Here is a 15,667-nt window from a genome sequence, read left to right on the forward strand (position 1 = left end):
GTAAAAGACAACTACTGGAAGGTTTCAATCATATGTATAGTATAGGGAAATTAAACACATGTACTTGAAAGAAATAAAAAAAGAGAGACACATGTACTTGAAAGAAATAAAAAAGAGAGACCAAACTAAGACTTCATGTAACAGTGGTGGTTATCATGAGAGAATGTGAGTGGGGAGAGAGGGGTGTCCACAAAAATTTAGTGATGGCTACAGTATGGATTTATAGCCCTGTAATCTTTTAACCTTGTAAGTCATTATTAAATCACTAATAAAATATTTAAAAGGAAAAAAATGCTGGCATAGTCTTCTCCTAGACTCAGATAACTCATAAAAGTTGGGCTCCATAATATTCTATTTAGACTTCAAAATTGAAGATTTGGAAGAGAAAATGAGATATATGTTTAAAATATTGAAGTGTTCTCATCTTAAACATCTAAGATGAGACCAACGCTTTTGGATAGACTCCCAAAGAAACACTTACTTCTTTGCAGGAAACACTATTAGCTGCTCTGGCACAAGATCCTTTTCCAAGATTTTGACATAGCCTCTGCCATCACTTAAGCCAGCACAGATGACCCTTGCAGAGCTGCTAGCCCAATACAACTGTCCCGTAAACCAGTCCAAAGAGATACTGTTTACTGTTTTAAGTTCTAAGAACAAAAAAAAAAAAAAAAAACAGACAACAACAAAAGAAAACAGCATTATGTTATTGCATCTTTTGCACCCATCTCACCTTGCAAAAGACTCAGAACTTTTCTGTAGCTTCTGATTTCAGTTATGCACAATGAGGTAAATAGAAAGTAGAGAATAAAGGCCAGAGACAAGAGACAGCATTTCCAATAAATGAGGGACAATAGGGAATGCAAAAGACCTGAGTGAATGAAAAAGACCTGAGTAGAAGCATAGCCCAGGGACCCAAGAAAATGTGACTGCAGTTTGGGGTAATGTGATAGAAATGTCAGGTAAATTGCCATAACTTAACCTCTAAACTGTTATCATAGAAATTCTTAGTGCCTCAAACCAACCAAGGATTTCTTCACATGAGCTTGTTAACTTCCACTGTTTAATTGCCACACTTGCCCGGTGATACATATTATAGGTGTTTCAAAAAGCTAGTAACCCACCCTAAGATCATATAGCTAGTGATCTGCGACTAACTAGTTAGCTGAGACTAAACATGATCTTAACCCATGTCCCCAAAGTTTCTTCACTCAACAATTTCATTCTGATTACACTTTATAAAGCTCCCATGGAGTTCAACTAAATAGTATTGTCTCAGAAATAGATTCATATGCTCATTGTGCTATGTTTTAATAATTCTAAGAAGTTAGAATTTGTAATTTCAAGAAATATACCTGGGTAGAGGGGACGAGGGCTTGGCTTCCCAAGGACAAACATATTTAAGACTTCATCTACCCAAAAGTATATGCCCCTCTCAAGATCATATGCAATAGAAGTGGGTCTCAATTTTATAGATATCAGAGTCTCACAGATGCCTGTGTTGCGATCCAGGACACCAAGTTCTTGATCCATTGCTATAAGAATTTTAACAGCATCACCTACAACAGAGATAAAAGGTAAGGAGTGATATTAAAATTTCTTTCATACTATTTTTTCAATCATCTACCAACTCAAGGTCTACTTATCCCTGAGCAGCTGGGATAACTATTATCTAGAGGAACTCTAACTGACCACTGTCACAATTCTTTTATTAATTCCTGAACACTTAAAATAATCTTTGGAAGTTAACTGCTTGTTTGATTTTAGAATCAGCACTTCTCTACAACTAAAAGAAACACATCTTCATGTCTGATATGTAGTAATAAAGTAATTAAGTAAATGCTATAATCAAGTGTCCCAAGAGTTAAAAAATTATAAAGTTAAGATTATATTGACTAAGTCTCTGTAATATCTAGTTGTGTAAACCAAAGAATATATGAGTCATGGGACCAGGTGGTGGTGCACCTTGCTAAGCGCTCACATTACAGTGTGCAAGGATGCAGGTTTAAACCCCTCCTGCAGGGGGGAAAGCTTTGCAAGTGGTGAAGCAGGGCTGCAGGTATCTTTCTGTCTCTCTCCATCTCCATATTCCCCACCCCTCTCATTTTCTCTCTGTCTCTGTCCAACAATAAATAAATAAATATTTTTTAAAAATAATATATGAGTCATTAAGAAAAAAACTTCACTTGGTGCAAAGTGCAAGGACCACTGTAAGGATCCAGGTTCGAGTCCCCAGCTCCCCCCACCTGCAGGGGAGTCGCTTCACAGGTCTGCAGGCATGTATCTTTCTCTTCCCCTCTCTGTCTTCCCCTCTTCTCTCCATTTCTCTCTGTCTTATCCAATAATGATGACATCAGTAACAACAACAATAACTGCAACAATAAAAAATACAACAAGATAAAAAAGGGCAGTAAATAAATACTAAAAATATATATTAAAAAAAACAATACTTAGTAACAACTGACTCAAATTAACCAAGGAACTTTATAATAATATTTTCTTTATGAAACTAATAATGTCATCTCTAACACTAATCCTTAAAAATCATATATATCAGTTTTATATATAATTATTGAGATACAGAAGCTTTGTCTCAGTTATTGAAACCCACCTGACACTTGACAGTCAGTTCCATTGTAGAGCAGGTGACCTTGAATACATGAACAGGAGTAAGAGCCTGGTGTATTAAGACACAGTTGGCCACAAGGACTATATGCCATAGAGCACTCATCTACATCTAAAGATAAAGCACCAAAGGTTAGAGAAAACCCAGGAACAATTTCTTGAGTATTTTTCCCTCTTGATCCACTTTTCAGTTGCTAACTGGGTATGAAGAGTGTGGAATTGCTTCACACTGAAATAGACAATCCATTCACAGAATCCTCATGCACATGAATTAATTAAGCAGAAACATCAATATAGGCAACTTCAGTATTTGTCTAGTACAGAATACTTTACTCTAGAAACCTTCTGCATAAAGGTCATTTGTGAAACCAGCCAGAGACTGATTCAGAATCACAAACATTAGGCCAGAGAGTTTTCTACTGTGACATGAAACATTTTGTCCAAAATGCTGGAACGGATATAATTGGCAGAATTTGATAAAATACTATTATTTCTCAAAGGCATTTGGCAGAGACCTTATAAAGTATGAGTCACAGGATAAGGAGAGAATTTTTTTAAATTTTTTATTTTTACAAGCATTGCCAGTAAATTACTATTCCCCCAAAACTACTGGGTTCCCAAGTAGAATAATACATGGAAAATGTATAAGGATAATATTGTATGGTTACAAGTCAAAGTCAGTAACCAGTAAAATTACCTACTTGACCATAACCCAAAAAGGAAGCAGTAGGAGTCTAGGGGAGTCAAACTCATAGACAACAGTCCCTTCTAAGGGACTGTGATGTTTCACTTCTAATGAATAATAAGCTTAGTTTTCTTATGTAAAAAAGGTTTTTTTGCAATTTTTGACATATTCACAGTATAAAAGTCATTACTGAGGTACTGAGATTTAGATCTCCAACCTCCCTTTCCCTTTCTGAATTCCCACATCTGTTGTGATAGACTCCAATCTACTAAGGACCTTGCATTGTCCCTATGGTGGGATAGGCTAACAGTTTTGTGAAGGATAAGATGTACTGACACTTATCCTGAGAAAAAAACGTTGAAATGTAGGCTTAAGACAAAAATAGTTCTATAAACCATCATTTCCCTTAATAGAGTCACACTCAAGTTGGGAGTAAGATCATCATGGAATACAACATTATTGTCACCTCATAAACCAGGGCCTATCATCTTGTATCCTTTCCATCTAAGCAGATAGGGCTGCAGGTACATCCCATAAAAAGAGAAGGGACTATTGGGTTTGAGTCATTGGGAGGCTCAGGGTAGCTTGGCTGATCTACCCATTAGTCCATCGTATCAGGACAAAAACTCTCATAGACTTCTAATCATATTTTAACCTAAAATACAATTCCTTGTATTAGTGCTATAAAGTTACAGTTAGGACCTTTTCAGATTCAGATTACTACTGAACAGAATACGATATATGAATCTTATTTTAGCCATTCTGGCATCAAAATCTCATTTCACAAAAGGGAGAAAGGAGACTTGGAAGGTCGAGTAACTTAGAGAAGGTGAGCTGGCTGTAACAAGCAAGGACACAGATACAGAAGGATATAATTTCAGAACCTGTTCTACCACTCATGCCATAGATCATAGGTATGACCATGGAAGGACAATGGATTCATTTCATAGCAGAAGAGCTGTATAAGAGAAAGATGCTAAATTTAACATTTTCTTGTTAGCTGACAGTTGACCTGTAATTCCCACAAAAGCTCAGAATAAAAAGCATTGTAAAGGATGTGGAGAAATTAAACTTTGTACATTGTTGATGGGAATGTCAAACAGTGCAGTCACTATGGAAACTGACTTAATGACCTCAAAATAACCTCAAAAAGTTAAATACAGAATTTACCATAGGATTTAGCAATTCCACTTCTGTAACATACCCAAAGAATTAAAAGCAGGGATGCAAAAATATTACACATCAATGTCCACAGTATATTATCTACAAAATCAAAAGGTAAAAATGACCCAACAAACATATGGATGTATAAATAAATGTGGATAAATAAACTGAATATACAAGTGTGAAAAATATATATATATCAACCTATATTCAAGACTGAGAGAACTATAGTGGTTATAGGAGGTGGAGGTGGGGACCCAGAACTTTGGTGATGGGGGTAGTGAAAAAAATAATAGATTGGTGAAGGTGTAAATAAATAAATAAATATGGCATGTGAACACAATGGACTATAATGTTTCCTTTAAAAGGTAGGGATTTCTGAAATATGTTATAATACAGTTGAACTTTAAAGACATGCTAGGTGGGAAAAAAACAGATGCAAATACTATATGATTCCATTTATATGCAGTACCAGAGTAGGTTAATTTACAGATAAAGAAATTCAAAGGGAATTATCAGTTTGGAGGAAAGGGGAAGTTATTATTTAATGGGCACAGAACTTCTCTTGGGAATGAGGAAAAGCTTCAGATAAAAACAATGATGATGGTTGCACATTGTAAGTTTAGTTGACGCCACTGAATTGCAGGCTTAGAACTTACTATTCTATATATGGGATGGTTCACATATATATTACTACAATAAAACCTTTTTAATAATAATAACCAAAAAGGTTCTAACCTCCACAGCTCTGGCCATCCGACTGTAATTCCCAGCCAGGCCCACAGGAACATCGGACACCCCAGTTAGTATCACTGCACTGTCCCTCACAGCCTCCATTGACCACTGAGCAGTTTTTACCTGGTAGAAACAGGACAGTAGTCTATACAGGACAACACAGTAAAAAGCAAGTTTGTGTTTTTCTTTTAAATAAACCATATTTCATCACAATGCTCTACCCTAATGTAAAAAGCAAGTGACTGGTTAAGAGTAACCTTAACCCCTGCCCTCTTATTTGTGCATTAAAGGATTTGGTGGAAATATGAAGAGCAAGAAAAATTAAGCACCACAGCTCAAAGGAAAGGCATTTCTTTCTAGATTAGCAGTCTCCACAATTTTAAGCATCGACGTATTTATTATTCACCTGTGGAGGGGCTAGCAGCTTCATCTCTACTTTGTTAAACTTATAAGTGCCTGAGACTCTTTCTTTGGAAATTCATGTAATAATTTATTAATCCTAACCTTAATTCAAAATCACAGTGATCTTTACACTGAGAACCACAGAGGTTTCAAATTCAGAACTGCTTGCCCAGTAGCCTCTGCCCTCACCAGGGAATAGTCTTCCTAACAACTTGCCCCGAATCTACCCTTTTGCATTCAATAAGTGATTTACTTCTCGGTGACAACATTTGCATTATCTATTCTAGAATTTTAGGAGCAACAGAGTTTGAGGTCTGTCTACTTGCCTAAACCCTAACATGAGAATAACTCAAAAACTCCAGTGACATTTGCTCACATTCAAGAGACCAAAACTAGGAGTCTGTGAGATAGCTTGCCCTCTAGAGCACACATCTTACCATGATCAGTGATTCAGATTCAAGCCCCCTAATCACTACATAGGAGCATAATGCAACAAGGAAACTTTACAAGCAGTGGAACAGTGCTGTGGTATCTCTCCTCTCAGCCTCTTTCTTTCTCTACATGTATTTTACCCTTTGTTTAAAATGAATAAATAAATACATAAATAAATAAATAGTCTGTTAAGAGTTATGGAATTTTATAGATGTAAATCCCCAGAGAAAACTCTGACGAGAGAGAGAGAGAGAGAGAGAGAGAGAGAGAGAGAGAGAGAGAAAGAGGAACGTCAGGGGCTAAAACTTGTCAAAGCAATGAAGGAAAACTGTTTATAAGGATTTTTTTTTCCTCCAAGATTATCACTGGGGCTTTGAGCTAGCATTACTAATTCACTGTTCTTAGAAATTATTTTTCCTTTCATGAGGTAGGACAGAGAGAAATTGAGAGGGGATGGGGGATATAGAGAGGGATAGACACCTACAGACCTGCTTCACTACTTGTGAAATGTACTCCCCCCTTGCAGTTGGGGACCAGGGCTTGAACCTGGATCCTTGCTCATAGGAAAAATATGCTTAACTGTGTGTGCCACTGCCTGGCCTCTGAGAGATATTTTTTTTCTTTTAAGATAGAAACAGAAAAGGAGAGAGAGAGAGAGAGAGAGAGAGAGAGAGAGGCATTAGCTTCCTTTAATACATTGGGAATTAGACTCAAACATGGGCCACATACTGGCAAAGCCTTACACTCTCCAAGTGAGCTATTTCCAGTTCATGAAAAAGTGTTCTCTAGGGTAGAGCCCTACCATAATTCAATAATTAAGGCACTGGGTTCTATGCCATCTTATTCTCTTGCTTCCTACCTTAAGCCAAATGATTGGTTTCTTACCACATGTTGTTGGTTCATCAGTACCATCTGTGCAATCTGCTTCCTTGTTACACATCAGGGACTGTGGGATGCATTTCCTTTCATCACATCCAAACATGCCTTCTGGACAGGAAGCTGGAGAGGAAGCAAAGGCTGTTGATAGTAATAGACAACCCTCACAATAGGTAAGATGGCTATGTTTGTGTAACTCAAGACAGGTCTAGATAGGAAAGATAGTCCATTTTTGTATAGCAGATTCTTAAGAAGGTTAAGAGTTAAAACTGGGTAACAAAGATGTTAAGATATTTTGGTACTGGGTGAAATAGTATTAAAATTAAACCAAAGGATTGGCACATAGATTATCCAATAGAGTGCACAATTTAGCCTGCACAATGACCCAGATGTGAGCACCATTTGTGCTTTGTTGCTTCATGAGGGCACCCTAATGGGGGAAAACTTCTTGAGTGATAGAGCAATGCTATAGTATCTTTCTCTCCCTCTGCCTCTTTCTTTGCTCTCTGTCCTTGTCTGTCTGCCACTCATCAACTGAGTTGAAGTACTATTAAATACTAATAATTGAAATGGTTTTTAAAGTAATTCAATACTAGATCCAAAAGAAATATTTTGTTAAGGGAGTTGTGCGGTAGCACAGCGGGTTAAGCACACATGGCGCAAAGCACAAGGACCAGAGTAAGGATCCCAGTTTGAGCCTCCAGCTCCCCACCTGCAGGGGAGTCGCTTCACAAGCAGTGAATCAGGTCTGCAGGTATCTATCTTTCTCTCCCCCTCTCTGTCTTCCCCTCCTTTCTCCATTTCTCTCTGTTCTATCCAACAATGATGACATCAATAACAACAACAACAACAATAATAATAAAAACAAGAGCAACAAAAAGGGAAAATAAATTTTAAAAAAAAGAAAAAATATTTGGTTAAGGGATCTGGCAGTAGTGCATCCAATAGAGTGCACATTTTCAACATGCAAGGGAGCTACTCTCTTCCCTGACTCAGCTTTCTGGTCTTTTTTCCAACTATGACACCATCCCCCCAAATAACAGTTTAGGTCACCTGCACATTATATATCAGGCACAGGCAATAACTAGTTGGGTCACGGGCCCCCTGAAATATACCTAAAATAGTCCTAAAGCTTTTTCCAAAATGGAGACCCCAAATCTCCATCCACAATATTCTTGCCTTTAGGTTCATGATTAGTCAACAATTTGCTCTGCTTTATACCTTAACTTTTTTTCAGCCACTATGTTCCAGATGCTGCCATGATGCCAACTGGGCTTTCCTGGGCTGACAGACCCACCATGTGTCCTGAAGCCCCACCTCCCTAGATCCCTGCCCCATGAGGGAAAGAGAGAGACTGGCAGGGACTATGGATTGACCTGTCAACACCCATGTTCAGCAGGGAAGCAATCATAGAAGCCAGACCTCTCACCTTCTGCACCCTATAATGACCCAGGGTCCATGCTCCCAGATAGTTAAAGAATAGGAAAACTATCAGGAGAGAGATGGGATATGAAGTTCCAGTGGTGGGAATTGTGTGGAATTGTACCCCTCTTATCTCATGGTCTTGTCAATGTTTCATTTTATCAATAAAAACTTTAAAAAAAAAAGAAATAGATGAATTTTTGAAAGAAATATTTTCTTTCTTTTTTTTACTTCTGAAGATATTTTTTAATGAAGAAGATACACATAAGGGATCAAGACATTTTTATTTTGAAGAAATTTGTGATTAAAGGCAATGAACACATTTTATATATTATAAAAATATTTTAAGCACATTTTCTTGAAAATACTATTGACTTTTAATTTTGTGCAGCAAAAATAGCTCATAACTAAGCAGTTCTTGCATTTGTTTTCAGCCTTTACAACAGAATTTCGGTCTCTTCCTAAAGTGATGTTCAAATGGACAGTACAGCATAAATATGTCCAAGAACAACACCTTTCCCATCAGACAACTAATTACAATGACCATTATTTGAGCCTCTGTGCCCAGAGTTGATGCTTTGCTGCTACTGCTGCTCTACTGCTACCTCCACTGCGACCGGCAGAAACAGCTTGAGCTGGTAGATCAAAGGGCCTGGATTCTGTCTGAACACCATTTTCCAGTATAAATTCAATCTTACAGTTTTTTTTTTTTTTTCTGTTCTAAGAAGAGTGGAGTCAATGTAGTTCACCCAATAGCTGCTAAATGGAATGGCTTTGGGATGGAATATGCAATGATGGTCATTGAAAGTCTGGATTCTGACTCAGAAACTAAAAGACTTTCTCCAGTGGCAATAGTGAGCAGTAGTTATGTTGAACTCATTAATGGGCCACAAGATCATGGCTGGTGTGCTGGATACACGTGCCAGAAAAGATTGTCCCTGTTTCATAGTATCATGGCTCTGAACAAATGCTATGACGTTTTCTTCACTGGCACCAGTCCTCAGAATCTTTGACTGATGTTGCTAAATGTTGACCCTAACAAGGATGTACTGGTGGGAATTTTTTTTCCCCACACTTCAGCGTTTGGATATCTATGTGAACAATGCTTTGATCTGCCCCCAAAATACAATATGGAACTCACAACAAAAACACTGCAAACTTAAGAGACATCTGTATCCAGGGTAATTGTGTATCAGTTGGTGTTACTTCACTGACTTTGAAAGCCATATTAAAGGACCCCAGTAATAACCAAATTAGTGGTCTTAGTGGAAATACAAGAAATATTTTCTTAAGAGAATAGTTTACTATTTTAAAATGCTTGACTCTGAAGATACTGGGTTTTGTGGATTTAACACTAGAAAAAAAATTGAATGGGACTGGAGTCCACAAAGAAAATAGAAAGTCACTGTGTATGAGGTGAAGAAAGAAACATGACACTCACCAAGCTCTCTGGGGGTTTTGCTCCTTCAGTAAGGAAACACTCCCCATCCCCCATCTCCCACTCTGTACTTACCACCCAGGGATTTGAGGCAACTGTTAGGAGGCTTCTTCTACCCTGCTGCTCAGGCATTCTTCACATTAGCTGGATTGAATAGTGGAAATCTTCTAGCAATGTTTAGAGAGTGCCTTGCAGAGTTACTATTCTAGTACTGCTCTATGATTAACTCAGTCTCAGTCATTGCTAGGAGACATCCTGTTTTTAGATGTAGGATGACAATCTTAGTCTCAGGAATTAAAATGCAACTAGCAGAAAGCAGCCCACAGAGAACAACCTTGCCTTTGAGAGAGCACAGGTGGGAGCAAGACTCACCACAGATCTCCTCATCTGAGGCATCACCACAGTGGTCAATACCGTCACACTTCCAGCCATCCATGATGCACACCTTGTTCTTGCACTGCCACTGCCCAGCCAGACACTGGGTCTGGGGACAATGTGCTTTGTCAAACCCATCTTCACAGCCCTCAAGGTCATCACAGAGTTCCCATGCATCATGACACTGAGAATTTCCTGAACAGCGAACTTTTTGGTCAGGACAAGCTGTCAGTGTCTCTGAAAAGCGGGAGTTGGCACAGTGAGGTAAAAATTCTGTAGTACAGACTTTTTTAATTGAATTTCTTTATTGGGGAATTAATGTTTTACATTCAACAGTAAATACAATAGTTTGTACATGCGTAACATTTCCCAGTTTTCCATATAACAATACAACCCCCACTAGGTCCTCTGTCATCCTTCTTGGACTGTATACTCCCCACCCACCCACCCCAGAGTCTTTTACTTTGGTGCAATATGCCAATTACAGTTCGGGTTCTACTTGTGTTTTCTTGTTTACCAGATATTTGTGGTTTGCTCTTGAACTCACTTTATAGAAAAACCAAGTGTTGAAAGAGAAGGTATCCACTGGAGATGGGACCATAATCTTGTATAGGGAAGTTATGCTCCAAAGAAGTCTAAGGCATATTTTTTTAATTATCTAAAATTTTAATAATTAAGAGAAGTGACTAAAGATATCACTCACAATTTCAGAGAAATTTAATATCTGGACTTGCCAACAGATAAGGCAAAATGATATTTAATAATTCTTGAGGGTCCAGCAAAATAGCTCAACCAGATGGTAAAGTTCTTTTCTGTGTGTTACCCAGGTTTGAGCCCAGCCCCCAGGGCACTGAAGGAAGCTTTGGTATTCTAGTTTCTTTTTCTTTCTCCTTCTCCCACTTCCTCTCCCTGAAAAAGTCACTCTGAAGCAGTAAAACCTCAGAAATGAAAAGAATTAATAATTATAATAATTTGCTTGTTTCACACACAAACACCTTAATCAATACTGCTAACACAACCACACAGAAGACTCAAAATAAATACATACCGCAGTCCACCTCATCAGAACCATCTAAACAGTCACCGACACCATCACATAGCCAGCTGAGAGCAATACACTTCCCATTGTCACATGGCCAGGCCTGTGGATGTCCACGACACATTTCTTCTGTAGGCCAGCAACAGTGTACAAGATGATGTAAAGTAGAAGAAGTGTCTGTCAGAACACTACTGGTCTTTAAATTTGAGTCTTATCTCAGGTATTTTCAGGAACAAAGGAACAGTTAATGCCCAATATGCCACTGGAATCTACCCTAAACATCCCTGAACTTCTCATATTATCCCTTACACTACATGCCCCCTTGTGATCAGGACAAATGCCCAATACAACTTGTCCTGTCTGGGGCTAGGTGGTGGCGCACTTGGTAGAACACACATGTTACAATGTGCAAGGACCCAGGTTCAAGCCTCTAGTCCCCCACCTGCAGGGGGAAGGCTTTGCAAATGGTTAATCAATGTTACAGGTGTCTCTGTTTCTCTGCCTGCCTATCTCCTCTTCCCCTCTCAATTTCTTTTTTTTTTCTTTTTTTTTTTACCAGAGCACTGTTCAACTCTGGCTTATGGTGGTGCAAGGGATTGAACCTGGGACTTTGGAGCCTCAGGCATGAGAGTCTGTTTGCATAACCATTATGCTATCTACCCTCCACTCCCTCTCAATTTATTTATGTCTCTATCCAATAAATAAATAAAATATAATAAAAAAATAAATAAAAACTTGTCCTATCACCATTCTTCTAGACTATTCTTGACCAATAAAATTTTAATGGAAATTTTATTCTATCTTGTCCATACTAGAGAGATGCTAGGTCATAGTGGTCATTGAACACATGTAATGTGACCTAAATGATAGAATTTAAAAGCTTTCATATGTATTTAAATGAATTTAAATTCTCATATATGGATAACAGTGTGTTGGACTGTACCATTTAAAGGAGGACTACTTATTTAAATTCCTCTGGTGTTTGAGATGTTATTAAAATCCAAAAATTTAGGAGTTGTTATTTTCTGGTCTAATGAAATCTTTAAGCATTTCCACCTCAGTCTACTGGCAGAAGCATATCATTTGGAAAGGTGAAGTTAAATGTATGGGGAATAGCACAGGACGTTTATGCCAAGTATGAAATTATGCTCTAATTTGTAATGCTGTACATTTTTATAGCAATTTTTTTTGTGTGTTAAGTTAGAGCGATAGCTAGGAATGTTTATGTGAGGTTAAAAAAAGAATGTAGTACTTTGGAGAGTTTCTCCTTTAATGAGAACTTTTCCTCCTTCCTTCTTTCCATCCTTCCTTCCTTTCTTTTTTTATATTTATTTATTTATTTATTTATTTATTTTACCAGACCACTGCTCAGCTCTGGCTTATGGTGGTGCTGAGGACTGAGCTGGAACTTTTGGTGCCTCAGGCATAAAAATCTTTTTTTCTTTTTTTTGCATAACCATTATGCTGTCTCCTTAGCCCTTTCCCCTCTATATCTGTGTACAGGGGTGAGAAGACCCTGGTAAGAGGCTCTCTTCACACACAGGTACTCCTGTGTCATTCTAGGGCTCTAAGCAACTTTGTACAGACACACTTATTTCAGCAAGATATTTACAAAATGCCTGACTTTTTATTTGGCAGTTTTCTTCATGTTTGATTTGAAAGTTTACTTTATTTTTTAGTCGTATAAGCTCTCTACACATAAAAGTTGAACTAATTTAATTCAATAACTAGTCTAATTTAATATTTTACTTATTGGATAGAGACAGAAAGAAGTCAAGAGGGAGTAGAGACAGAGAGAATTGGAAAGGGAAGAAGGAAATAGGGACACCTGTAGACCTCCTTTAATGCTTATGAACTTCCCTTCCCTGGGACCAGGGGCTTGAACTGGGGTCTTTGTGAACTGTAACATGTGTGCTCAACAAGGTGCATCACTACTGGAATTTAAATTCAAATTTAAATTTAGTAAGTATGTGATCTTGGGTTTGCAAGGATTTCCTGTAAAAAAATTCTCTGCTATTCCAGTTTGAGTAGCACTGTGACAGAATTGTGTGAATCTTCACTTAAGCTGGAAGATGATAGTTTAGTTTGATTTTCCACCTTTCCTAGCCTTTTACATATGTTTTGACAATAGAGCTCACAATATTTAAACCTCCCTACCCCTGCCCACTATAATAACCTAAAATGCCCAGTATTGCTGATTACCCCACTAAGAGGGTAAAAATCCCAAGAACTGAGACTGTACATCAAGCACATATCATTAAAGGTCAGATAAGGACAAGTGCACTGGAGTAAGGAGAGCTTACCACACTGTTCGTCAGCTCCATCAGGGCACTCTTGCTCCCCATTGCACAACCAGGTCACAGGAATGCATTTCTCTTCACATGCAGCTTGCCTTGTCATGTTACATTTTGCTTCATCTGCAGTGAGTAACCAAAAGGCAAAAGGCAAAAACAAGGAAAGTTTCTGGTTTGCTGGGGGGATAAGACTACTACACTTCATGATAAGCTGCAGTCTAGGGCATCTTGAAAGACCTGCTTTTACCCCAAACCCAGGAGAACACTGGGGGGACTTAGTATCCTAGAGGCCCTAATAGGTTCACTGGTGATGATCTTTCTGCTGTTCTGACTGGAACGCTTCTTTCTGGTGTTGTGGACTTTTTGTTGAAGTCTTGCTGTTTGGTCCATTACCCTCCTGTTAGAATTGGGGAGACACAGACTTATATTTGTAATAAGATATAAATACTTCTTCCAGCTCTAGGTTGATGCTAGAGACTGAGCAACAACAGTTGGAAGGTCTTGGATCAAATTAATTGGCTCTTGTTTGTGTTTAGACATGTACAAATATGTATTAAATGTGATTAGGGCTTTAGTTCCTCTGCCATTTTTATAACGACTCTAATAGCCTGGTGAGAAGTATTGTAAGTTGTTGAGAACACTGACTTATACTCTCTAGCTTTATTAAGTTATGAATTTGTATTTCTTAACCTTAAATATTTAATGGCCAAAAACAAATCTATTACAGAATCTGATCCTTAGAGGGAAACTTGTTTTATCCGGGCTGGCTTCACAGGCGGGTAACAGAGACGACCAGAGACACACGGCTGGGCTGAGAACACAGTTTAATCTTTATTCACGAACGGGCAAATCACCATACCATGTGCTTTTCTCCATCATCCTCTCTCCCGCTGCTGCTGCTGGGACTCTGCCCATCCTTAGCATAGGGGGCGGGGAGAAAGCGGGGCAGGAAACTAGCAAGGGGCAAACCAATTCTTCTCAGAGGTTGGGGGGAAGGGAACATACCAACAGGAAACAAAAGGAAACCAATCATAGTTAGTTTACTATACTGCCCTAACTTTTCAAGAGAAAAAAACCAGCTCCTGGTTCCTAAAAACATAAAGCTGATGATCCAAGCTGGTGAGTCTCTGCAATACGTAATGAAAATCCAGCAAGTTTTACTCCAGAGACAATGTGTGCACAGGAAATGGAAAGTGGTAGCAAGGCTGTGCTGTGGAAGCTGAGAATAAAAGTCATTGCACATAAACAACACCTTCTTCAGCATAGGGCCTTGTCTAACTCTTATTTGTACTCTCCATTAAAATAGTACTTTTTATACACTTATTCAGTGATTTTTATAAGGCTACCTTATAAAAAACATTTTAAAGGGCTTGGGAGATATCATAATGATTATGCAAAAGACTTTCATGCTTGAGCCTTTGAGGTTACAGGTTCAATCCCCAGTACCATCATAAACCAGACCTGAGCAGTAGTTTGAGGAAGGAAACACACACACACATACACACACACACACACACATATACACACACATACACACAAATACTCGAGAAGTTTTGGCTATTAATGGGTAGCTAGCAACTTTGCCATCTATACACATACCATCCAAAGAATTCACTTAAGCAAAATCATGAGATTGAAAGCAGCTGATGTTAACAACCATCAAAATGAGAGCACAGGATCACAGAAGTCACCTAGGTTGGAGCTATAATTAGAACATGACCTTAGAAAAGTCATTTCCTCTCTCTGGACCTCAGTTGTCTTGCCTATAAAATGAAGCTAGAGATTAACTCATCCTGAGAGGAAGATTCAAAAACTGAATAAGCAAAGTCAATTGGCACATTATCTATCTCTTATATGCTGACAAACCATTAAACTCTTGCTACCTCGTACAGCAGACCCATCCAGAAGCATCTTAGCCAGAGTCCAATCAGCTCTCACAGACTCTTGGTGCTAGGTAAGACACATCTGGAGCCACATTTTTCCCTACTTACTTTCAGTTTGGAGGCCAAATTTGCAGAGTCATACATTATATGCATATGGTTCTTAAACAATACTTTCAATTTTACTTAGATTATTACTTTAAATAGATAAGAAATTTATCAGCATGTGTATGTGTTAAATTTATAGTAGCTTTCTCTCTGTCTATATATGTATAATGATCACACATTATTCTAAAGTGG

General features: G+C 38.2%; 1 protein-coding gene across 1 annotated transcript in view; it reads right to left on the reverse strand.

Annotated features, from left to right (window-relative positions):
- LOC103110789 (prolow-density lipoprotein receptor-related protein 1-like) overlaps positions 1–15,667 on the reverse strand; it is a 56,654-nt gene that overhangs the window by 39,560 nt on the left and 1,427 nt on the right. Inside the window, exons 2-9 of the mRNA XM_016186801.2 lie at positions 13,497–13,610; positions 11,203–11,322; positions 10,152–10,391; positions 6,929–7,042; positions 5,213–5,332; positions 2,612–2,737; positions 1,356–1,559; positions 482–650 (exon numbers count right to left, since the gene is read on the reverse strand). Of these exons, the coding sequence (XP_016042287.2) occupies positions 482–650; positions 1,356–1,559; positions 2,612–2,737; positions 5,213–5,332; positions 6,929–7,042; positions 10,152–10,391; positions 11,203–11,322; positions 13,497–13,610 (1,207 nt within the window). The remainder of the gene's footprint in view (positions 1–481; positions 651–1,355; positions 1,560–2,611; positions 2,738–5,212; positions 5,333–6,928; positions 7,043–10,151; positions 10,392–11,202; positions 11,323–13,496; positions 13,611–15,667) is intronic.

This window comes from Erinaceus europaeus, chromosome 2 (genome assembly GCF_950295315.1).
Source record: "Erinaceus europaeus chromosome 2, mEriEur2.1, whole genome shotgun sequence".
Classification (NCBI taxonomy): Eukaryota; Metazoa; Chordata; class Mammalia; order Eulipotyphla; family Erinaceidae; genus Erinaceus; species Erinaceus europaeus.